Below are 25567 nucleotides of genomic sequence, written 5' to 3' on the forward strand. Positions count from 1 at the left end.
AAATCACTTTCAAAATCTTTTCAAATCCACGCTGTGAGTCTATAGGAAAATTAACATGTTGGACGCATTTTTATTTCATAAAAAGAATGAATGTTTTTGAATTGATTTTCAAAAGCTCACAGTCTTTTCAAAGCAAAGTAAACTTGACAGTTCAACATCTCTTCATGATCATTTGCTGGATGATGATCACATGGTCAAGTGTTTGGAGAGTGTGTTGGTGGAGTGTGTGCTTTAGAGAGATGTAGTTGAAGTTGGTCAGTGATATTTTAATAGGCTTGTGTCATCAGTGTTGTCTGAAAAAGTGTGTAGGCTGGTATTTCTCACCAACAGCTGTTATACTACAACTCCAGGATGAATTGTGACATCAAAAAAAGGATTGATTTTAATGAGTAGCTTCTTTTGTAACCAGATACCCATGAATATAAAACATGCAGTACGTAATATGTTGCTTTAAAAAAAAAAAAACATAGACATTTAATACAGGTTGATGAAATATGACATGAAAGGCTTTTATTGTATTATAATTTCACACAAAATGTTTCATTGTAACTGCCACAAATATCCACCACCCTCTGACATTGGCTCCTTAGTCACACACAAGAGCATGATTTTATCATTATATTTAGCAACATTCAGACCCTTTTAGTGGCTTTTTAACATATAAAGTACATACTGACGAACCTAGCGACTTTTGGATAAACTTAAGCAGTCTTTTAGTTGAAAGATTTTGTACTGCCCAGCAAGCACAAAGTTTTTCTGGTGCAGTATCCCCTCTCTCTGCATCCCTTCAGTTCAGTGAATGAAGATCTCATTTATTTGGCTTTTTGAAGCACCTGTTGCTTACTGACAGTTTGGGCTTATAAATATGAATACAGTTTGTCTGTTATTATGCTTATAGACTCAGGCAACACACTGCATGAGACAAATTAATATAGCCTAAACCACTGCATACTGTACAGTTGCTCTTTAGTGTAGAGATATGTTGATTTTATTGGATAATGTTGCAATAATAATTTAGGATTTAAGGAGTATAGTAAGAGTGACTTCTGGTTAACAAAATAGTGTTAATGGGTCGTGTTTAAACATTCATATTTGTTTTATGCATGACAGAAAATATGTAAATGAGAACAGCTTTATTGGGCATTCAGTTGTATTAAAGTATGTAACAGTGAAGAGTAGAAAAGCTACTCAAAACTTTCTGAATGGAAACCCATCTGAATGGAATGGAAATGCTAATAAAAGTGAATAAAAAACAAATCCAGACTTTTATATACTTTTATACTTGTATACACATATATATATATATATATATATATATATATATATATATATATATATATATATATATATATATATATATATATATACATATATTGACCATGGAAGAAATGGAAGAAATTAGGATTTATTATTACAAATATGTACATTTTATGACGTCAGTAGTGGCTTACATATGCAAATTTGACTTGATTGCTTTCACACCAGTTGCTTCTAGTTGGTGTTACATTTATAGGGGAATATATATGTGGCCAAGTCAGCTTGATAGGGTACACAGCATACAGCATGATAGTGACAGTAATCATTTAATATTAACACAAAAGAACATTATGCACTATGGTTTATTGAACTGTCAATTCTTTCTCCTTTCTCTTTTGCTCACGGTCCTACACCTTAGCAGTAAAATGATAAAGAGCAGGTAGGTAGAACAGTAAGTGTCAAAAAGCTATGAAATAGAATTGTGTTAATATGCCCTTTGAGAGTTTTGAAAGTGCTGTTTCCTGTAATATAAGTGTTTGTTGAGACCAGTGGGTGGTCTCTCCTGACTTGACCACAACCTCTCGGTATATTCTTGCTGCAAAGCCTCCCATCTGTCCACCACAGACAGTCAATAAGATAACATGATTTGCTCAGCCAGGGACTTGTCCGTCTATGGTCACAAGCTAAACTGATAGTCTGTTAAGGCCTTTTAAAAACAAACTGAGATCAGCACACTATTGGCAAGTTTGATTTGTTTTAGTGAATCAATTCAATTGGATAGTTACTATACCTGTCAAGGAATCGGAAAGAAAAGTCCCTGTGTCATATGTAACAGTGTTTCATTGTAAGAAATGCATGTTTCGATTTTAAATAGTGCTACTATGTTTTTCATTAAACCATGTATTGTGTTATTTTTTTAGGTCTGGAAAATTATTCAAAATGATAGTAGAAACACAGAGGTGTTACAAATAGATAGCTAATGAAGGAATTAGAAGATAAAATGGAAGAACTTTCCTTTCTTCAGGCTAATCTCTACACTCTATTTTAAGTCATTCGGGTAAACAAGTTCCTTCAGGACGACGACCTGTTCTGGGGCCTGTAATTTCTCCTTCACTTGCTTGGCACACTGACAGGATGGGTAATAACTGGCTGGGACACTCTGTGTCTGTCTAATCATTTTCTCTCTCTGTCTGGTAAAGTGAGCTCCTGTGGAACAGTAATACGGTCAACAAACCTGGAACTACTACTGCATAGCTGTGCAAGTATAAAAATGTAATTAACACCCTTGGAATGTGCCAACCAATTCTGTAGTAAAAATGCATTTATGATACCATTCATAGTACAGCTAGATTCTAATTATAGCAACAATTATACGATCACACCAAAATCTTTAATGATATTCACTATAATCAACAGGAAAGACCATCAGGGGCAGTGCTGATTGGTCTTGGGGTTGCTATGGTGAAAACAAGGCTGTGTCTTATAAGCAGATGGAGGGAGAATTTCCCCTGCTGCTGTGTGAAGCTCCATTTACGGTGAAGAAAAATGTTTGTAAATATTAATATCTGGGGTAAAGCATACATTAATTTATAATTAATCTGAAAAGAAAAAAATCATTTTGGCCCCTCTCTAAAGGAGCTATTTCAAATCTATGAGATATTTGCCTTTAACAGCGATAAGCTTTGTTATGACACTGTATTTTACAAAATACTATAAATATGACATTCCCAAAAAAGACATTAAAATATAAAGATAACATACATAATAACCTGGTTGCATTAAATCGTATGTTTATAAAGAGATTTATATTACACCATAAGACAGTTTGTGAAACCCAGGTTTGTCACAGTAACATGCTCAGAGGGAACAGTTTACATTATATTAATTTATCACATAGTTTTAAATAAAGTCTGGGATACATCCAACAATGTTCAGATCTAACAGCTTTTGTAACACTATACATAAAGTATTTTTTTAGCATCATGTCCTTACTTAAAAAAGCAAGGATTTTCGCACCCTTTGTCAACACTAGTGTAATGGTAGATCAGATGCTTTTTAGCAACTGAAATGTAGGACTGAAACATAGAAATACTATATAATTAAATATATATTCTGTACATCTACTTTGACAAAAACAAACTCATAATTATGTCAGTTGTGCATCTTTATCTTCAGTGTACTCTAAAAAGGGCTTGAATAGTAGTATGCTGTAGTTTAAAAGTAGACTACACTGATTGCTTTATAAAGTAAAATAAATCAAGCATTTTAGGTCAAGAGTAAAACACTCTGATCACGCGTCATTAACACTCGTTTTCTAATTTATGACAGTTTCAGATGTCTGCTCTGCTCTTTTGCTTTCTCTGTCACTCTCTCTCTTTGTCTATTTCTCCCTGCATGTTTGACAATTAGTTAAGTGTTTGCTCTTTACCCATGATGAATAATTGATCTACTGGTGTCTTAATGATTCATATGCCATCTGTCACAATGTAACGGTTGCATGTGTGAGTCAGGGGCCCATCAAAGAGCCATGTTTCTGCAGCGGGCAGAGAGGGATAATTAACGGCAGTGTCTGGCTAAGTGACAGAAGACAGGAAATACCTCAATATCTACAGAGTGAGGGAAGCATATATGATATGATCAGAGAAATCTTGAGAGATTTACACATATTGACATTTGGTTGGCAAAACAAATTAGATGTTATTTTAAATGGCACAGAGCTCTTACATGTAAAATTTAGGTTGGGATCTGCAAAAGATTATGTTTGCTAACAGAGATTATACCACCCACAGGTGTTGTATGCCATTTTGTTTATTGAATAGGCAGTCTTTTCTAAGGCAAGCATAAATATTTCTGTTGCTCTTACTAAGGGGTATAAACAAGTATTTGCTGTGGACATTAAATGATTTGCATACCAATCAGCATACCACCTAAAACATAATCTTCTGCCTCTCGCAATAAGTCATGACGACAGATTTTGGTGAGATTTGACGAATTTTGGATACGTTTGTTCAAAGGAGGCGTATGTGTGTATCTTTACAAAAGCAGCACGGAGAGATACCTGTGTGAGCGTGGCTGGAATAAACAAAAGCATCGTCTAGAGTTTGCAGTCAACTTCAATAGCCATATCATGTGCAATGTAAACTGTCTTAGCATCGATGGCAAGGAAAGCCCTTATACTCCAGAGCAACCACATATTAAGTGTTTCTTGGAGGTTACAGTACATTGAAGAGGATCATATGCTTTTTGTGATCTGTAGATGCGAAAAAACCTGTTTCCATTGCAGTTTTGCAAATTATTCCTTTTTTCGAATTGCCTGAAAAAACCACCTCATGCGAGTGTATAAAATCTTTTGAGATATTTGGATGTTTTCTCGAGAATTGGCAATTTGCAATTTTTATTTGTGTAATATGAAGAATAATGGAAATGTGGCTAATTACTCTCAAAAGAATAGAACAAATCCTTTACAACAAACTTGAAACCATTTTAATGAAAGTTTTGAAGTCTCCCTTCTGAAAAAAGGAAATAAATGTAATTTCATTAAAAAATATTTACATATACATTTACAAACGAATAAAGCTATAAGAGAATCTATATCACACTTTAACAATTTAATTAATATTTTCAAATGTTATACTAAATTAAATCAGAAACAACCCATGATATTCCTTAAAAATAATGTTTAAATAAATTATTATAAATAATATTGTTGTTATTATCATAACTTTCATGTACATTGTACCATGCAAATATATTTGTCTCATAATTTCAAATTAAATCAAACTTTTATTTTGATGGTCCTTTGAGTTTCAGAGTGTGTTTATCAATGTTTTTTTTTTTTTTTTTTTTTTATTAATTAGGAAATGTTTAAGTTTTCTTTCAGAGCAGCTCTGGAGATGGTCATGTTTATGTAGATGCTGAAAACACCTTTAGACGTGTTAATAATCAGAGATATGCAGAATCATGCAGATCATTTTATAGCAGCCTCTTTGTGCTTTAATATTCACAGGCAGATATAATATCTACTTTCCATCAGATTGCATGTTTTACCTGACAGCACCAGGTTTTCCTCAAGGACAACACTGCATTTTTTCCCCATAAATAAATAAATAAATAAATATAACTGTAGATATGCAAATGTTAACAGTTTGTTAACCGAACATGTTCAAATTGTGATAGCACTTTGCAGGCATCACCTGCAAAACAATCCTGACTTATTTTGAAGGAGGGGCTGCATTCTAAAAACTTTTTGTCTCAAGTCAAGATTAGTGGTTGTACCTACAAAGTATTAGACATTTTCTGGAAATTATTTTCTGTTTGACCAATATGTGGCTGATGCAGGACAGACCTGAGCGGAGTTCTCATTCTCTGTTTCAGATGTTTTTAATTAGTTGAACAAATTGTTAGGCAGAACTGTTTAACAATATTGGAAAATGTATTATTAGAATATTATTATTTGAATGATAATAGAAAGGCAAACGCTATAATACTGTTTCATCTACTGTCAACGTATACAGGTTTTTTAATTTTCCGATGCTGATATCAGTGGCCAATAAAATTTAATTCATTTGAATTAATATAAAACAATTTTGGCCTTTAATTTTGATAGGACAAAGCAAAGCAGTAAAGAGAGAGAGGGAAGATTGAGAAAGGTCTGTAAGCTGGGACTTGAACTCGTGACCCCCAAAGCACAACAGTGCTAAATGTCGATACAGTGCCCACGAGTCTATCGGCACCTGCAATATTTAAGAAATTTAAAATCATTTGACCATGGATAAAAAAAATAAATAAACGCGTATATAATAAACATAGTTTAGAAGACAATTTTTTAAAATAAATAAACTCAGTACTCAGTACTCTGGGAGGTTTGTGTGAATTGGGAATCACATTATTTTTTAAATAAAGCCAAGGTAACACTCATTTTTGAAAATTACATGAATATGAAAGCGGGAAAATGCATAAAGCTCAGCTTATTTTGAAATCTTGAGTTTTAAGTTTGTGGATCGAACATCTCCAGTCAAGCTGAACTCTCCTCTGACTGTCCCACAGCTCACACACGATCATGCAAGATACAAATGCACACTTAATAAGATCTCAACTAGATTTGACTAAGTCTGCAATGTTTGTGAAATGAATCGCTCATTATTCATTCAATGATTTGTTTAAATTATATAAATGTTTATTTGCAGAGTGCTGACTGCAAATGAGAATGTATTATAATCTTTGACTTTCTGTTACTAATTGTAACAGCAATTGTTATAATACTTTTTTTATTGTATACATTTTAATCTCTTTGTTGAGTTCTAATTATTAGATATACTTTATTAATATTAGGCCCCCAAAAAAACAATCCCCAGTGCGCATGATTTACCTGATCCCTTTCTGCACTGCTGGTTATAGGGCTTACTTCCATTTATTCACATTTTTTACAATTTCTTTATTAGTGAAAAATACTACAGTGTTATTTCTATATATTTGCAATGCTTAATCATTAGTATGAACTTTGGCTATACAGCAGGCTTACATGAATCACAGGAAGCGTTCTGTGCTATATTTATGGTCCTTTGGTCTTTTGTTAGTGGTAACATGTCATGCTGTTCATTCAGTGCCAGGGAATTGTCTTCACACCAGCTTTGTGTTCCTGACCCGCCTACACACAATATTGTTTTCAGTGAAAACAGTCAAGATCTCTCTCCTTCCTCTCAACCTCCTCTTGAAGTGAGGAATGAAGCTTTCCTCACATGCAATTAGTGTTTTTTTTTCTGTGCATATACATAAGAATGCATCTTGGCATTAGGTTTAGAGATTGTTTGTTTCTAGGCAGTGATGGTTTGTAAATGTTAACGTTACAAACACAAGCTGTTATGAATTATGTAAGCATAACTGAACATGTGCTAATGTTGCACATTTTGTACTGATGGATCTCATCTTTATAAACTTTTCACAACAGATTTCATGGTGACAAGAATCATTTTGCCACTTAATAAATGCAACGCATAATATTGTCAGAAGTCTCAGAGTTTAACAGTCATCATAACATTTTTCATTGAATTTAATATCTATTTTATGATTTTGTAAGATCTTTTTCTGATTGCACCATTTGTGGCCTTTCCATTTAAAGACTCCTAGAAGCCGTAGGAGCAATTTTCTCTCTTTCTTTCTTTAGCAGTCTTTTAGTGAAGTCTTTCATCTCGTTCCTGTGCTGCTATTTTAATTCTTTCTCAGGTCCTAATTAGAATCGCTGACATCCTGCTACCTTGACACCCCGGATGTGACTAATATGCAGGAAAATCTTGGATTAATATTCCGCTCTTGTAAAGCCCTGCTGAAAATAAAGTGAAAGTATCGAGTAGGAAATATTCTGTGGTTTGTACTGTGCACTTATTACTTTCACTATGGGTGGACTACAGGAGCTGATTAAGGCTGTATTGAAGTCTTATTTTATCTCTGATGCATAGTTTCATGCAGGTCTACATTAACGCTCATAATACTTCATGGCTATAGGAAGTTCTGCAGAATAGTGTAGCCTTGTGTGCACTTATAGCAAGTAAAACCATGCATTTTGTCAAAAAACTTTCTTTTTTGAACTTATGATAAAGTTCAAATGCAAATGGCTGACTTATTTGCACATTTAATTAAAGATTTTACAGTTTTGTATTTGTAGATACTTCTGAACAAGTTAATATTAGATAAAGCGTTTGCCTTTTTCATGAATTTCATTAAATTAATTAATAAAACTGTATTTTTATATTTTTCAAATAAGATTCTGCACAAGAGGACTGTATAAATTGTCACATTCTGCTACTTACTATGTATTTAACTTAATGTATTTTGCATAATTTATTTTCATGACTTTAAACATCTGTTGAATTTAAAAAAAAAAGAGTTAGAAACCAGTTTAGCTGCTTCAGGTAAATCCTGTGCATAAAGTCGCCCTCATCCGATTGTCTCTATGTATCTTCTTCTTTTTTATATCAGTCCCGTGTTCATACACCTTTCTTTGGCAGTCTTTTTAATCTCAGTGGGGCGGAAGGGGGTGAAGTTTAATTAGCCAACAACAGGAGTGCCAGGTGACTTAGGATATGAGAGAATCCAGAATTGCAGCTTTGGTAGAGATGTTGGAAAGGAAGATTCATCCCAGGTTACACACATGGCATCCAGTGGGTAGCTGTCGGAAAGCGAATGCTGCCAACAAAAGCTTCTCTCACACACACTAATGCTCCTCTTATTTCTCTCCAAGTGTTGCATGCAGCATCACTGACAAGTTGTTGTTTCCTCTTAAGTGGCGCAGCAAATAAGGGATAACATTAGCATTTTATAATGAGCCATCTACTTGATGGGTTGCATTTGAGAGATGAGGGATGCTATTCATTCTAATCAGAACTACAATAAACATATCATATTATTGCAGGGTCCTACTGACTGAAGAGTGTTGGTAAGGATGGTTGTGATTACTTAAATTCTTCAACAGCAATGATCAATCATACAAATGCACTGATTGCATTCAAATATGGTGTGTTTATATACTGTCGGCATTTACAATGCTTTTTTCCTCATAGCAGTGACTAAACCCTCCAGTTAAGTCCAGTTTTTTTTTTCATAGTCACAGTGCCCTTGACTAATATTGGCACCCTTAGTAAATCTGAGAAATTACTTGTTATCCTTTAACGAAAACGTGTTCTTTAATGCATTTTGGCTACTCCTGGGAAATAAATAATAGGTTTCAATAAACTAAAGATGTTAAAATAACTACAGAAAACCTAAAAAAAAGAAAAATCAAACATCCTCTAAATCATCCTCAAAAGTCTACCATATTTAGTTGTTAAACAATACTAGAACTTCAAATGACACTGGCTTCTATGGTCAGATAAACCAAAATATAGCTTATTGCCAGCAAACCACCAGATGGGTTTAGTACATAAAAGGTATAAAATGTACCTTCACGGTTAAATATACTGCTGGATCTTTAATGTTGTTGGCCTGTTGATCCTGGACATCTCGTTCAGATGCATGGCATCATGGATTCTTTCAAATACCAACAGTTAAAAAATCTAAAGCTGACTTTTAGAAATCTTATAATGGGCCATGGTTGGATGGAAAAGGATTTCATTTTTTAATTTATTTGCTCAGATTTACCAAGAGTGCCAATATTAGTGGAGGGCAGTGTATGTAAAGGAGGACATACCATATAACTTTTTTAGTTTTTATATAAAGCTAATTATAAAGGCTACAGACTCATCCAAACCATACCCCTAAAAGAAAATATATGTTATACAGCATATACAAAAATCATTCTAAGTATAGTTTGTACAGTGTTTTATAAGATAGTACAGACGTCTCCCATGTTCCTCAAGAAATTTTTTGGGGGTTTTTTTTGTGTTTCCATAACTAGCTAACTCTGTGGAAAATAAGCATATGAACTCATCCACATATACAAGGTACAGATACGTAAAGACACATCTAGAATCAGTAGAAATATAAGTTGGAAACAAAGGGTGAATAATAGATGACAGGATTTTAATATTTGGGCGAACTGTCCCTTTAAACCCATATGAGCGTCACATCTGGTTCCTACTGGCATCTTATTATTGTCACTCAGATATGAAAAATAAGGTTTCTCCGTATATTAAAGTTGTGTGGAATGAAAGACAGTGATGAATCATTGGTTGTGCCTGATGAATATCACCTGTGCTTAGAAGGAAGCTTTGAATCAGAAGTGACCCTTATTTAAAAGTGTGCTGGCTGTCATTCAGTGAGAGGGATTACTTTATTAAAGACCAGACACATTTAGCACCACTGCTCTAATTACTCCCCTTTACCTACAGTATCACCATGAGTCATCACTACCGCGCTGATTACCATGTCACTAATGATGGAGATTGCACAGTTAACAAAATATCATTATTAACATATTTGTGAAATTTTCATATATCCTGCCTAATTTCTGTTGATTTAGGTTCTTTGCCTAATCTATGTTTGTTTTTATTTTGTTAACAGGATTCTGGCCACAGCAGGAGCCCACATGAATATTTCATTAGACCTGCGCACGCTCAGGGCTGTGAGGGTATTACGGCCCCTTAAACTGGTTTCCGGCATTCCTAGTATGTTCAGGATTTTATATGAAGTTCTTAATCAAGCATTGTGTTGATTCATTTGAAATAAGGAGTATTTCACTGCATCCTTATCAGGTGCAAAGTTTTTTTCTTTGTTGGTTGCTAAGTGTGAAATTATTTTTGTAGCGGCACAAAAAAATCTCACTGATTCAGACATTCAGTCCATGTGTCTGAACAACATGTATAGTTGTTCTTTTACATGTGAATGCTGTAGTGTTAAAGTTTATTCACATGTGAAGAAGTGAGTAGTACAGTTTGATATTTTTGTTTAGATTATGTGTGTAATAAGTTTTATTGATATCTATATATTCCTATTTTTTTTAAAGGTCTGCAAATAGTTCTTAAATCCATAATGAAGGCGATGGTGCCACTGCTACAGATTGGGCTGCTGCTGTTTTTTGCCATTCTCATGTTTGCTATTATCGGATTAGAGTTCTACAGTGGAAAACTCCACAAAAGATGTGTTGCTTTTTCAAACATTACAGGTAAGGAGGATCACACTCTGACACACACACAAGAAAAAGAACATGCACACACCCACACATTCACTTATATATATATATATACAGACAGAGTACATCAATATATATATGTGTGTGTGTGCTTTTCAGATGCTGGAATCCAAACTAAGTATTTAAATCTTTAGAATATAAATAACTCCATGTTCTTAAAGGGATAGTTCACCCAAAAATGTAAACTGTGTCATCAGTTACTCCCCCCTTTAAGAGATTCCACATCTGAACTCATTTCTGTGGAACACTAACGAAGATATTGTGAATGTTGGTATCCAAAGTATTTTATTGCCCATACAGTAAAAGTCAGTAGAACCCAAAACCATTTGGTTACTAACATTCATATATATGGATTTACAGTCAGTATGCAATTCATGGAAAACATCTTTCTCATCTCATGCAGACTCTGAGAGAGCAGACTCATCTGAACTTGACTTCCCGTGTGGGGCCAAGCCTTGTCCTGAAAATTATAACTGCATTGGTCACTGGCAAGGACCCAACGATGGCATCACTCAGTTTGATAACATCTTATTTTCCATACTCACTGTCTTCCAGTGCATCACCATGGAAGGCTGGACAGCTGTACTCTATAATGTGAGTTTCTCTATCAGATGAATGATATGTAGCAAGTCTGTTTCTCTTTCAATAGCTTCTTTGTAGTATTTCATAGATTTTAATGACTGGATGTAAAGTAAACTGGTCGAGGTTTTGGTTAAATGAGTATGTCTTTGCTTTTTGTTGATGCTGTAGCTTTGGGAGACATTGATCTGTTGTGTTCATGCAGGTAGCTTACATTTACATTGTTCCCTAATACTGTTCCTTCTGTTTTCCCCAAAATAAGAAGATAAATCACTCAAGTTTTGAATGATGAAATTGCATTTATGGTTGGTCCATTTTAGTTGAATTAGTTGTGATTTATGTTTGAAGAACTTCCTCTTTCTGGATTCTATCTGGCTGTGATAGTATTTGTACACTGATTGTACATACTGTACAACACTGTGTAGCTTTCCCCTGACTTCTGATCTTCTTTCAAGCTGATTCAAGCACAGTAACAACTTCCTTTTTATAACAAGTCACAGAAAGGGTTTGTCAAAGTGTTTTTTTTCTATAAACAGTACCAAGTGCTTGAAAATGAGAGGTGTTAGATTACAGTCTTTAGTCTGCATTAGATCATTTGAGCTTTTGGTGGAATTAGCTTGACTGCTAGCATTCCAGTACCATTTATATGCTGAGTTAGCTCTGTTCTTCTTTGTTCTTCGTACAGTAGTGCTGGTATCTGAGCATGGAATTAATTTTTTTGTTTTAATATGTAATGTTTGTGGAAGAAGACTTAATTTGTATTTAATATGCATTATACTTAATATGCATTTAGTTTAATATAAAATCTTCATACAACTAAAGAAAAGCTTAGCCAACTTGATTGAAGAATTGGAAAAAATTTGAAGAATTGGAAAGATTAGAGTTACTGTTTGCGCCTATGTTGTTTATTCATGATTTTGCAAAAAAAAAAGAAAAATCCTGCTTTTAACACTGCTACATTCCATTAAAACATAGGAAATATTATATTTAAAAACATAAAAAATTAATTAAAGCAAATTTAAGGTGACTTTAAACATATAATTTATAAAATCTTAAAATGGAATTTCGAAAGTAATTTTTTTATATTTGCACCTTTAAAATATTCAATATGGTGAAAATGATCCTTTGTGGCTCCGATTACTTAATAATGATATTTAAAAGTCATAATCTCATAATTCTGAATGTCTGAAGGATCCATAGCGTTTTTAATCAGTCACATGGTGTCATGCATTGACGTGAGTCATGCAGCCACAGTTAGAGGTGTTTTTCACACTCATAACTGAGCTGATGCAGCTGCGTCAGGATGCGGGGATAACCCTCTCAGCTCAGCTGGGCAACAATGCCACCTGCCCACGCACTGATCACACCCTTTACACTGCAGAACAGAGCCCTACTGAATCGTCACTGTTACAAAGGAAGGGTGTATTGTTTTGTGACCATACTAACCCTGACACTTGGTAGATTTAGTAGCTACTGCAGATTGAAACTATAATGAATTATTTTCATTGGTTTGATCACGTCCTATTTTGTGTTTGCACAGACCAACGATGCCTTAGGCTCTACTTGGAATTGGCTCTACTTCATTCCTCTAATAATAATTGGCTCCTTCTTTGTGTTGAATCTGGTTTTAGGAGTCCTGTCAGGGTAAGTATTGTTTTCTTCAATGGACTCTAAGACAAACTGACACTACATCTAACCTGATGTCTGAGCAGGCACAGGGGTAATGAGTTTTATCAGAGGTTAATGTGAAATGTATTAACTTAATCTCTAGAGACAAGAGGTAAAATTAAGTTACTACACATACCCACTGTATGTGTAGTAACTTAATTTTACCTCTGTTTCTCTGTTTCTCTTTCTACACATTTCTCACACATTTCTACACATTTCTCATTTTACTTTATTCACAAACAATACCAGTTTTTTGAGTATTTTTGAATAAAGTCTTGTGTGCTTATCAAGGCTGCTGATTTCATGAAAAATACAGTTAAAACCAAAATAGTGTGAAATATTATCATATAAAATTGTTTTATACTATATGTACTTTACTATTATGATGGCAAAGCTGAATTTTAGCAGCCAGTTATCCTTCTAAGAGCATTTAAATTTGCTAAAAAACCTTAATTATTTAAAATTGTTTAGTTCCAGTGCAACCTAAATGTGCACACTTCTCTTGTGACATAAAAGTGTATACATTTGAGTTTGATGAAAGAATAAAACAATAGTGAGACATAAAGGAAATTTAATAAAATTTGTCATGTACTACAATGTGTGCGTTACCTTAAAATGTATTAATATATGTTATGCCCAAAACTGTTTCTTCATTAAAAATAATGTTTAAGGGGCCATGCATTGCACATGCACATTATTTTTCACAAATTGTACATTATTGCAGCTCCTGTATGCCCAGTCCTTCTACAAAACCTTTTCCTCTAAAATGTTCAGTGTGCTAATTGGCCATCTGAACGCCGAGTGCTTTGTTAATATCTTTACACAATCACAATCATGTGTCAGAAATGTAACTGTAAACCACAAGCTTCAATCTTGGTGTGAATTTGCATGAATGTATCAGAATGGAGCATGACTCTGCCTAAAAAAAAAAGGAATACATAAAAACGCATCATATGACCTCTTTAGCAGTGATAATGTAATAGATGCCACAAGTTGGTGTGATTTCAACTTTTTTTTAAAAATTATGCAAATTGGGATGCAGCGTCGCTCTCTGCCTTTCATTCCTTCACTCTGCAGGTGAAACACTTGGATAAATTAAGTGTGTCGTCCCTGTGGTTCTTCTCTGTGTGAGTAATTGTATGCTGTTGGATCATGTAGGGAGTTTGCTAAAGAGCGAGAGCGGGTAGAGAACCGAAGAGCCTTCATGAAGCTCAGGAGACAGCAACAGATCGAGAGGGAGCTGAACGGATATCGGGCCTGGATCGACCGTGCAGGTACTTTTACATACTGAGCTGGCAAATGCACCATGCAAAACAAATAAATCAAATCTGTCAAAACACACTGTGCTACAGAATCGCCCCATTCTACAGCAGATGCTCAGTGCCATAAAAAACAAGAAACACTTGTAAAAGAAAATACTTCTATTTTGCAAATTTTTTCATAGCAAATTACATTTGCTATATATCAGTGTAACAATTCAAGTGAAACATAAACTGGAAATATATACATTTCAAAATGATTTAACTGGCAGCAGTTAAATTCCCAAAACATAATTATCATGTTCTTCAGCATGTTTTAAAAATGATCCAGAATGCATTTTATGCTAGAAGTATGAAAACCAGAACACAAAATTGGTGCACATGATCGGTCACAAATTTGCTTGCTCATTTAGTGTTCTATAAATAGTTTAAATCTGAAATATCTGTTGAAGTTTTCCAAAATCCTATATTAATAAATTTCATTTTAAAATGCCAGTTTTTTAGTGAATTGTACGTGAATTGTATTTAAATACATTTTTATTTTGCAGAGGAGGTGATGCTTGCAGAAGAGAACAAGAATTCAGGACCTTCTGCTTTGGATGGTGAGATGTTTGACCTCTGCTGTTTTTCTTTCATTTTCCCACGTAGATTGTGGGATGCGGTTTTTTAATTATTTGTCAGGGTTAGGGTCATATGAATATTTTGAACATACTAGTAAATACACATTCTCTCTGTCCCAGATTACGTCATTTATTCAATAGCCTGTTCTGGCAAATAAAGCCTGTTCTGGTCCCATAATACAGCATAGGGATTATATATACAATAGAGTGATGTCACAATAAAAAAAAATTTGCTCATGGTGCACATCTGTGAGGCGAAGACCCACCACATGACATCCAAACCCTATACAAGTCGACAGGTTTTCCCCAGAATCAAACAAGTTTTTTTCTTTTTATTAAATGTTGATTGACAGCTTCCCAGAGGCTGTGTGAATGGAAAACAGGCAGTTACCATGGTGAACCATTATTTCGATGTCCCTGCTTTTCTGATGTAAACGTCCCATCATACCATTTAACATGATTGTCTTAAAAAACAACTCTGTGGAACAACTATATGGAAAACAATTTTTAGGGTGTCAGGAGAGACTGAGACCTGTTTTGGGCATTGTATATGAGGGTTGATAGTAAATTATTACAATGGGGCGATAGTTTCTCTTTAGGCATTTAAAGCATACACTTTGAACTTGCTTTAGGTGCAGTTTTTCTACCTACCCTAGGGCTACAGATGGAAATCCACCTAGACATACTTTACATTGATTTTATGCATTATCTAAGTTCATTATTTAAGTTATATTTATGTATTTATATTTGGATTCCTGTAATACAATAAGTTATGGCATGACATGGGCAGGGCATGACCAAAAAGTAAACTATGTCAATGTTTTATAACCTGTATATTATTTTATTTTTTACAGTTTTGGTTTATTAATATGTTACTCATTTAGTTTGACATAAAATAAATGAGATAAGATAATGAGATAAATTATTTGGTTTGTGTTCTCAGTTCTAAAGAGAGCCACCACAATAAAGAGAAGAGGGGTGGATGATGTTCGGAGAGCTCCAGAAGAACAGTATGCTGACATATCGTCTGTAGGTGAGTGGTTTCCTCGAACAGGTCTCCTTCATTTCTTGTCTACATGATGCTAAATATTTACCCATATATCCTTATATGCACATTTTTAAAATACTGTATCATTCACACACAGCTGAAATAATCTCCTTATTCAAACAAGTATATAAAAAGTGGATCAAGTTTGGTTTGGTCGTTCAGAAATATTTTTGTTTTTCAGGGATGCCATTGAACAGAGCCAGCATACGCAGTGCTAAAAGAGGGCCAACATCCTATTTCCGTCGGAAAGAACGCATGCTACGGATCTCCGTTCGCCGTATGGTGAAGACTCACACCTTCTACTGGATCGTTCTGAGTCTGGTGGCTCTCAACACTTTCTGTGTTGCCATCGTACACCACAAGCAGCCTCACTGGTTGTCAAGTCTCCTTTGTAAGACCACAAACAAAATGAGTATTTTCTCTCAATGGATATGCTGTCATACATGATCAATAGTCTTAACTTGAAAGGATTTCTTTCTATTGCAGACTATGCAGAGTTCCTGTTTCTGGGCCTGTTTCTTACAGAGATGTTTCTCAAGATGTATGGACTCGGACCCAGACTCTATTTCCACTCCTCCTTCAACTGCTTTGATTTTGGGGTAAGTGTATTTCTGTCATCTATCTCGTAATCTTCTTTGAAATGAAGATAGCACAACAGTGCAAGTGTCAAAAAGGATCAAGGTGGTGATTCCAAATATGAGTGTTCATATTTTTTTTCCAAGAAAGATAAAAGCAGTGCAAGAAATAAGAGCAGATGAAAACATAGTAACATTCATAACTTTTTGAGATTATACTTCTCCTCTCTGAGCACTATGAACATGTCTCTGATTTTAATGTAAATTTTAGGACCCATCACTGAATATCAATATGTAGCTTTATTTAATTAATAAGTTAAATGAAAAGTAGATGGTTTTAAACACATCAAATATCTGTATCCCGCTTAGAAATGTGATTTTTGCCTACATCAGATGTCTTAAATTATTGGTCATGTTGTGAAATTATTAAATTGATGTTGAATTTATTGTACAACAATTTATTATATGTATATATCACAAATGCATATCACTGATGTACATTCGACAGCAGTGGCATATTTAAAAAGGTAAAATTCCTGAAATGCTTCCAGGTGATAGTGGGCAGCATTTTTGAGGTGCTCTGGGGGTTCTTCAGACCTGGCACATCCTTTGGGATCAGCGTTCTGCGTGCCTTGCGATTACTGAGAATTTTCAAGATTACAAAGTAAGTGCAAGCTTGCCTGGAACAGCCTCTTGGGCTTGTTTGCTTCTTGCAGAGACAATGAACTATTTATTGGCATGTGATGTTTTTGCTCAGTTTTCTGTGAACTCAGAGATGCTGTATTTATGTTGTTCAGGTACTGGGCATCCCTGAGGAACCTGGTTGTATCTCTGATGAACTCCATGAAGTCTATTATCAGTTTGCTCTTCCTGCTTTTCCTCTTCATTGTGGTCTTTGCACTTCTGGGCATGCAACTCTTTGGTGGAAGGTAATATCTTATCAGTCTAAGCAGAGACAGCACCCATGGACAGTTTTAAATTAAGATTTTTCACTGAAAATTTCTGGATGCTACACCTGTAGTTATGAGCTGCTCTTAATGTAATTTGCAAAAACAATGTTAAGTCTTCAGCTTGCTTTAATCCTGACTATACCCATATCAAACATGGCATTAAATTTAATGCACAAAAAAAGTTTAAAGTGGAACTATAACTTTATGTAACAGCTGTAGCAACACAATAGAAAATAGATAAGATAATCTATTATTCATTAACCTGGCCAGATACATTTTAAATGAAATGGCTTGCAAAGAGTTTTTTTTTTTTTTTTTTTTAGGTTCATCTTTGAAGACTACACGCCCACTAATTTTGACACTTTTCCAGCAGCCATCATGACAGTGTTTCAAGTAAGATTTCACTCAGTTGTAATCTGAGTATAATGCAAAAGATGTTTCTTAGTGAAGAGTGGTTTAGAATGAAGGCTAATTAATTAGACCAAAACTTAACACACAGATAACACTGTATCGCATAACACACAGTGTTAACTGCACAGATACAGAGGAAATAAGGTCAAGGCACAGAACAAAAACATACTTAGTTACAAAACATAAACTATCTTCCCTTTATAAAGATGAAAAACAAACAACAACAAAAAAATACTTTTATGCCCAAACAAAATTTGTAGATTTTGTTTGTGTTTAAAAATTGTGTGAAAATGGTTACAAAACTGTGGAATAGAATTTGGTAAAATAAATTTGGTATTCCTTCTGTTGGTAATAGATTAGCTAAGCATTATCAGATTAGCTAAAATATTTAATAGACATACATGCAAGGGGAGGCATCTGCCAAATTATTCTTCAGAAATATTGGAAGCTCTGTGTTACGTTAGATTACATGTGGACCTGTAATAAGTTCACTACATTTATAGATTCTCACTGGCGAGGACTGGAATGAAGTCATGTACAATGGCATCAGGTCTCAAGGTGGCGTGAAGTCAGGGATGTGGTCATCTGTCTACTTCATTGTTCTGACTCTGTTTGGAAATTGTATCCTACATCGATTTTTCCTGTTTAGTGTCTAGTGTGTGTTTGTGATATGCTTCAGGTTTTCACTAAATGCCTTCATTCATTTTTAAGTCAACATGAAATCAAAATTGACCTTTTTTCCTTCTTAATACCCATTTCTTTTTTTCTTTATGTTTATGATTCTTTACTACAGTTTTCTCTGTGGTCTTTCAGTAAAATGAAACTAGCTTTTTTCATTTGCCTGACATTTTTAAGCTTATAAGATTAGTGCATGTTTGCTTGAAACTCTGTGCTTATTGCATAATGCTTTATGTTGGGTTAAATCTTCCCTTCTTAGTTTTGGTGGTTATTGCTGTATGGCTCATTGTTTTGAGCCAAAATCCTTGACAAAATGGTCAGATACACTGCTCAACGTCTTCTTGGCTATCGCTGTTGACAATTTGGCCAATGCCCAGGAGCTCACAAAGGTATATCCAGCAAGGTTCTTTTAGCTTTATATGCTGAAGGATTTGTAAGGCAATTGTATAACCAAAAACGCCTTGCTGTTCCAAAGGATGAAGAGGAGGAGGAAGAGGCGTTTAATCAGAAACATGCCCTGCAGAAAGCCAAGGAGGTTGGGCCCATGTCCTCTTTCATGTCCTCAGAGTAAGTGAAACAAGTACACCCTTGCCTGCTTGTTCGCCCTCTCACAAGAGATGCTAACATACCAACTAACACTACTAACACCAGTCTTATGTCTGAGATATTTTAGTCTGGTTTCATAGACATCTAAATTGGCATGTCTGTAAAGTATACCTGTAGGACTTTGCAGCTTCAGTACCTGGCCAAATTGACCTAGATGCACAAGCTAGCTTGAGTCTACAGGGATATTGCTGTATGGTTGCCAGGGTATATAAACAGTTGAAGTCTTTGCTTTTACAGATATGTCTTTCATGCTACACCATTGAAATAAAACGCTACATAGTTATAGAAACAGTAAAGAAAAAGTATTACAACTTTGATGCTTATGCTTTTCCAGCTAGTTTGCGAGAGGCAGTTACTTGGGACCAACAAAATTATTTACCATTGTTGAAGGTTGTACACAATGTTCTTTCAGTTGATTGCGTAGGGATTTTTGGGCCTCTTTATTCTCGAAGCACAATAATTTGCTTCAAAATCAACAGCAAGTTGTCATAGCAACCGGCAAGCTTCCCAGTCTTTGCAGGGATGAGTCTATTATGTTGTCATAGAGATGACTTTGTTCCCATCAAAAAGAGAATTACAGAGTTTGAATGCCTTTACACTGGCCAGTTTGTATATGTAGTCATATGTTATATCCTTTGCAAGAACAGAAGAGACTAAGAGAAAACAAGGCTTACCCACAGATAAAGTTTATATAAATAAAGTTTATACACACATGCATCTTTCTGTGATTTTGGGAATTTAACACTGCATGGATATGTTATGTCAGACTCTGAAATTGAGCATGTGCAAGTTGGGATGACCGTTCATACTGTGTCCTCAACGTTACAATCACCTTTACATCTCTTGATTGATTATAGATGCTTTAGAAGCTTCTTTTTTCATTGATAGCACAGTACATTTAGTGACTTGAGTGAGTTTGGATGCTGAATTAAGAGTGGTTATATATCATGAAAGTCCCCATAAGCATGGATTCACCTCTGATAACATGCTATTAAATGCTGGAGGTGAGAAATAGGGTGCTTCCTTAACCCATTGTGTACTGTGACTAAAAGGGGAAAATGTTTGAAGATTTCAGTCAAGAAATGTAAAAGCAGGGTCCAAAATAACATTTTGCTACATTTTTTTGCCAATGGCAAGTGATATGAGAGAAATGTTATATGAATGTACGACAGTTAGGAATGTAACAATTCATCTAACTTACAATGGGATATGATTCACGATAAAGATTTAACAATACAATTTTCTGAAGAGATGAAAACATTTTTTTTTAACAAAATGTAATTTAAGACAAATTATAAGATGTCCTTTTATTATTTCTCAGACAAAATGCTGTACAAATCCAAAATCATATAAACAAATAATACAAACCAAAAAAAATCTTCATATTAACACACTAAGCCACTGCAATTTTGTCAGGCAACTTTTTTCAGCAATGATGCTTGGGCATTTTTAATTTGAGAATATGTAACAAATTTATATCTGGATAATTTAAATCAGTCTTGGGCCCTGTGTCTCACCTGGTTGAACGTTTACAGCAACATTTCCTAAAGTTGCCTGGCAACATTGCTCAAAAAGTTGTCCAGTGTATCATCAGCCTAAGGGTTTGCTTGTGCTGGTTACATTTAAAATTAGAGGCAACTACTGAATTTTAATCACAGTCCAAGCGAAGATCCTGTATACATGCTCCATGAGGACGTTTTCATTTTAGAATTTGAAATTGAACTTTAGGTTTGTGAAAGTATACTACATAAAACATACCTGAACAAAACAAAAACGGGTTTTGACAGCAGGTGGCTGTTATGGAACAGCCGCAATATAGCATTTCTTTGCTATAAAAAAAGCAGCATGGCGCTTCTAAACACAACCTTAATAGGCATTATACTGAGGTAAGATGAAAAGAAAATACAATTTAAACTTTTCTGAAGATAGTTCCCACCAGACATACATTCATATAATCCCCACCCAAGAAAGTCTCTGCATTCGTTTATCATTTCGACCGACTTAAATTATAGCTTATTTTTATTGACTTGGCTTGTTCCATGCATTGTTACATCCCTAATGTCGATTGATTTATTTAGCTGTTTACCTTGCCTATTAGTGGCAAATAGGAAAAACAGCATTATTTATAGTATCATGTACAAGATGAGTCAGTATTCATCTTGCACCTGTCATGAATATGTTAAGCTATGTCGTGATGTTTTTTCTGTCATATTTATTTGGGAGCCTAATGAGAGAAATATTGTGTTGCCACATGGAGTGAAGAAAAAAAATCATCCCAGCCTCCTAGATAAACTTCTAATGGTATGTTTCCCACTGTGATAATTTTTTTTAGGATACATGAGTTGTGTCAGATGTTTATATCTTCCTAATAATTTGAAGACATTCTTTTACATGTCTAACATCTTTCTTACAGTTTATGTTGAAATGTAACATAATACATAATTTCTTATAGTTGCTGGTCATTGGCAAATTTGATTACCTTAAATCCAGCCTTTATTCTAATTTGGTGTTTAGCAAATGTTATATTTGGACCCTGTGAAAACATTTGTTGTAATATATATCCTTTTTTGGGCATGCTCCTAATTTGAAATAACTAATAACCAATGTTTGTGATGATTGTTGTTGTATAGAAAAGAGGCTTTACTATCATTATTGAATAATGAGAGGATAATTTAATACGTTTGCTGGACAATTACTGAAAACAAAACCAAACAACAAGATTCTGTATGAGGCAATGGAGGCCATGCCTTTGTCAGAATACATTGGTATGATGTGAATACCACAGGGTCTCTTCTCTACTGCATTTTGGGAGATAATGTGAGAGCTGGTTGTCAGTGAACTCAGACTGGAAATTGTGGCCTGTGGCATTTGGATCTTGCATGTTTACTTCAAAGTTTAAAAAAAGGCTGTTGCAGCATGTCGGAAACTGCTTGACGAGAACTGGGAAATGAATGCATGTCTTCAGTTAGCATGACAACTATGGAAGTCATCCCCGGGAAATGCATATGAATGACCAGTTGACTACTAAAGAAATGAATCAGGGTGCTATCTCTTTCTGATATTGTGTGCTTATGCATATGAATCCCATTTATATATGTCTTATATCTGTGTCATGTTTCTTACTGTCTCAGCATTTCAAAATGTTCCAGAATACTGTATTTGTTGCTTCTTATCTAATATAATTACCATCATGTTGTCATGTGACGCTTTGCTGCCCTGCTACGCAGCCCAACACTTTTTTTATGTTTAAAAGACTCAATTTATAATCACAAATTGTATAAACAAATGTAAAAAAGAGTTATAAAACATAAATGAATTGGCTTTAGTAATGCATTAAAATGTAACTGAAACCAGCTTTAGTCAATAATATTTTTGGGCTGTGATGCTTGGCTTGTTTTGTCCTTGTTCTCGAAAGCACTAATGTCTTGTTTTCAACCAATCGCTCATTGATTACACGGACCTCACAAGAGTACAAGTACCAGTAAGTAATAGTCTGTTTTATTTCAATTTTAACATTCAGCACCGCCTAATTTATCTATCTGGGTGAAGCTTTCTGTTCCACCATCTCTATCAAATGTCTGATTTCACATTTTCAAGTCTGATCTTTGGTTGGAATTTGATTTGTCAGTTTCCTGCAGCGATATCTCCTGCACTTTTTTTCTCTCCCCATTCTGAATCAACTCTATTTCCAGTTTTGCTGTTTCGTTTTTCACTTTAATATTGCAACTCTATCCAGTTTTCCATCTCTGCTGGGCCATGAAACCATGAGCTGGATCATGAATTCCAGTCACACAAAAATACAAAGTCATGAAAACAAATTTAATGGACCCTTTCTACCACATGTTGCAGAGTACCTGTTAACAGCAGTATGTTAAATATTTTACCCACAGATACTTCAATTCTCATATTCAGCTACCCAGCTGACCTGAGCAGTACACTTGTTCACCGTGATGTTGTTTTTTGATGCTGGTGCTCTACATATTTCTTAACTAGTAAAATGTTTTTGGTGAACCAGCTGTCAACTGAATTTTCTAAGCCAGTGGTTCTTGACTGGTGGGTCACAGGTTTTCTAAGGTAAACACTAAATGTCAATATATATTGGCTCTTGAGAATCTTATCAACATTTAATAGATAGGAAATATTTTTTGTCGTCTGTGAAAAATATAAATCTATTTGGGTGCAAATTCATCTGTCACTTGGTAAAAGTGTATTCCAGTGTGGACAGGTGTGTTTTGTACAAATAATTATTGGCCACTAAGTGTGAAAAAAATTATGTGCAATTATTCAAACTGTGTGATATTAAACTAATAGTAAATTGTAAATTTTAATGGATTAAAATAGCTCACTGTTGGAATAATAAATGTCAATGTTACATTTTTATAATTTGTAAAGCTTCTAATGAACAATAAATCGTAAAATAGATTTTATGTATTTATTTATTTATTTTTGATGTTGTAAAGTTTTTTTTTACATTGTAAAAAATTGTTAACATTGTAACATAAGTCCTGAAGCAAAACCAACTGAGAACCACTGGACAAAGTTGGGCTTTTCAGAAGGGTAGAAAGGGTTTTGTTCTGCTCAGTGATAATTTAATGTAAACAATTGTTGTGGCATGGATGTTGAAATATTTAGTTTGGCTTCCAGTCTTATTTTGTGTCCTCTCTCTTTTCCTCAGGAGGAGAAGGAGGCCCTACCTGTACAGGAAACGTGCAATTCACCGGAGCCGTGCAGCCTACTCCTTTGAGGATTCAGAGAGTCTGGCTGATGCTCGTCCACTCAATGCCTCTAACTCTTTCATGTCCAGGAGAGAGAGAAGGAGGAGATTGACCATGTCAGTTTGGGAGCAGAGGACCAGTCAGTTGCGCCGACATAGACAGATGTCCAGCCGCGAGATCCTTTTCAGCAGCCCGAGTGAGGAGCACGATGGACCACCTGGCTGCCATCACCACAGGAAGCCTGGATTATCTCCATCTAACAGCAAGCGTAGAGCCATTGAGACCACAACAACCACCAGCATGCCAGAGGCTACCTTAGAGCCACCTATTCCTATGGACATGCCTGTGGATGAGCAAGCTTTGCCCATTTCTATTCCTGAACCCCCTTTAGCTATTCCAATACCAGAGCCACCAATGCCTGTGGACATATCCCTCCCTGAACCCCCAGTGACTCTGAACCTACCCCTGACAGAGCCATCTGAATCAAAGACCTCACCAGAGGGCACTCTGGACATCAACAACCATTGCCCCAGACTGAATGGAAACAGGCGGCAGCGGGCGGTCCGTAAGTACAGGCCTCCTGCGCAGGGGGACATGCTGACTCCAGATATGGGGCCCAGGCCCCGACGCCCACGCCACCGTGAACCTCACACAGAAGCCAGGGGTAAAGAGACACAACTAGGAGATGGTGGTGTTGACAGTAGAGAACAAAGGCCTGGGAATGAGGGAGATGAAAACGATTCAAAGAATGATGGAGAAATCAGTCCAGATGGCAGAGTGCTTGAACAGAGGTAGTTTGTTTAATTATTTCTTTTGATCTATATAATTTTAGCAATTTATATACACAACTCTTCAAATCTTTGGGACAGTATTTTTTACTTTTATTTAGCAAGGGCAAGTTAATTGATCAAAAGATATTTCCAAAAAAGACTTCACTTCTTATTTATCATTAAATTCTGAAAAATGATGTATCATTGTGATGTAAGCAGCACAGCTGACATCAACATTGATAATGATAAGAAAAATGTTCCTTGAGCACCAAATCACCATATCAGAATAATTTCTGAAAGATTATGTGACACTATAGACTGGACTGATGACTGGTAAAAATCCAGCTTTACAATGTAAAACAAGTGTGAGTGTCATATTAAGAGCAGTCTTTACCCAAAAATTACAATTCTGTAATTAATTACTCACCATCATGTCAACCTGAACCCATAAGATTTAAGTTTAAGTTTATCTTTGCAACACAAATTAAGATATTTTTTATATCTAAATTAAGATTTTGTTCTGTGCTTGTGTTTATTTTATTGATGTCCTTTCTAGGTTTCTGTCTGCAGGGTCAAAAAGCTCTTAGATTTCATCAATAATATCTTAATTTGTGTTCCCAAGATGAATGAAGGTCTTAAGGGGTTAAATCAACATCAGGGTGAGCAATTAAAGACAGAACGTCCATTTCTGGGTGAACTATTCCTTTAACCACAGACCTTATTTAACTCATAAATCAAACGCTGCTGTTTCAAAAACCCATTAGAACTTTGTGAAGAAACTTTCAGGTTGATCTACAAATTGACTTCAT

The 25567-nt window shown here is 35.1% G+C and overlaps 1 protein-coding gene across 1 annotated transcript in view; it reads left to right on the forward strand.

The window, feature by feature from the left end:
• The window catches only part of LOC122350454 (voltage-dependent R-type calcium channel subunit alpha-1E), a 109502-nt gene that overhangs the window by 52997 nt on the left and 30938 nt on the right, over positions 1 to 25567 (forward strand). Inside the window, 16 exon segments of the mRNA XM_043246929.1 lie at positions 10252 to 10355; positions 10694 to 10852; positions 11283 to 11473; positions 12999 to 13102; positions 14285 to 14400; positions 14934 to 14987; positions 15949 to 16038; positions 16235 to 16444; positions 16540 to 16652; positions 17180 to 17292; positions 17426 to 17557; positions 17902 to 17971; positions 18493 to 18610; positions 18989 to 19056; positions 19143 to 19234; positions 23949 to 24779. Of these exon segments, the coding sequence (XP_043102864.1) occupies positions 10252 to 10355; positions 10694 to 10852; positions 11283 to 11473; positions 12999 to 13102; positions 14285 to 14400; positions 14934 to 14987; positions 15949 to 16038; positions 16235 to 16444; positions 16540 to 16652; positions 17180 to 17292; positions 17426 to 17557; positions 17902 to 17971; positions 18493 to 18610; positions 18989 to 19056; positions 19143 to 19234; positions 23949 to 24779 (2565 nt within the window).

This window comes from Puntigrus tetrazona, chromosome 8 (assembly GCF_018831695.1).
Source record: "Puntigrus tetrazona isolate hp1 chromosome 8, ASM1883169v1, whole genome shotgun sequence".
NCBI classification, from domain to species: Eukaryota; Metazoa; Chordata; class Actinopteri; order Cypriniformes; family Cyprinidae; genus Puntigrus; species Puntigrus tetrazona.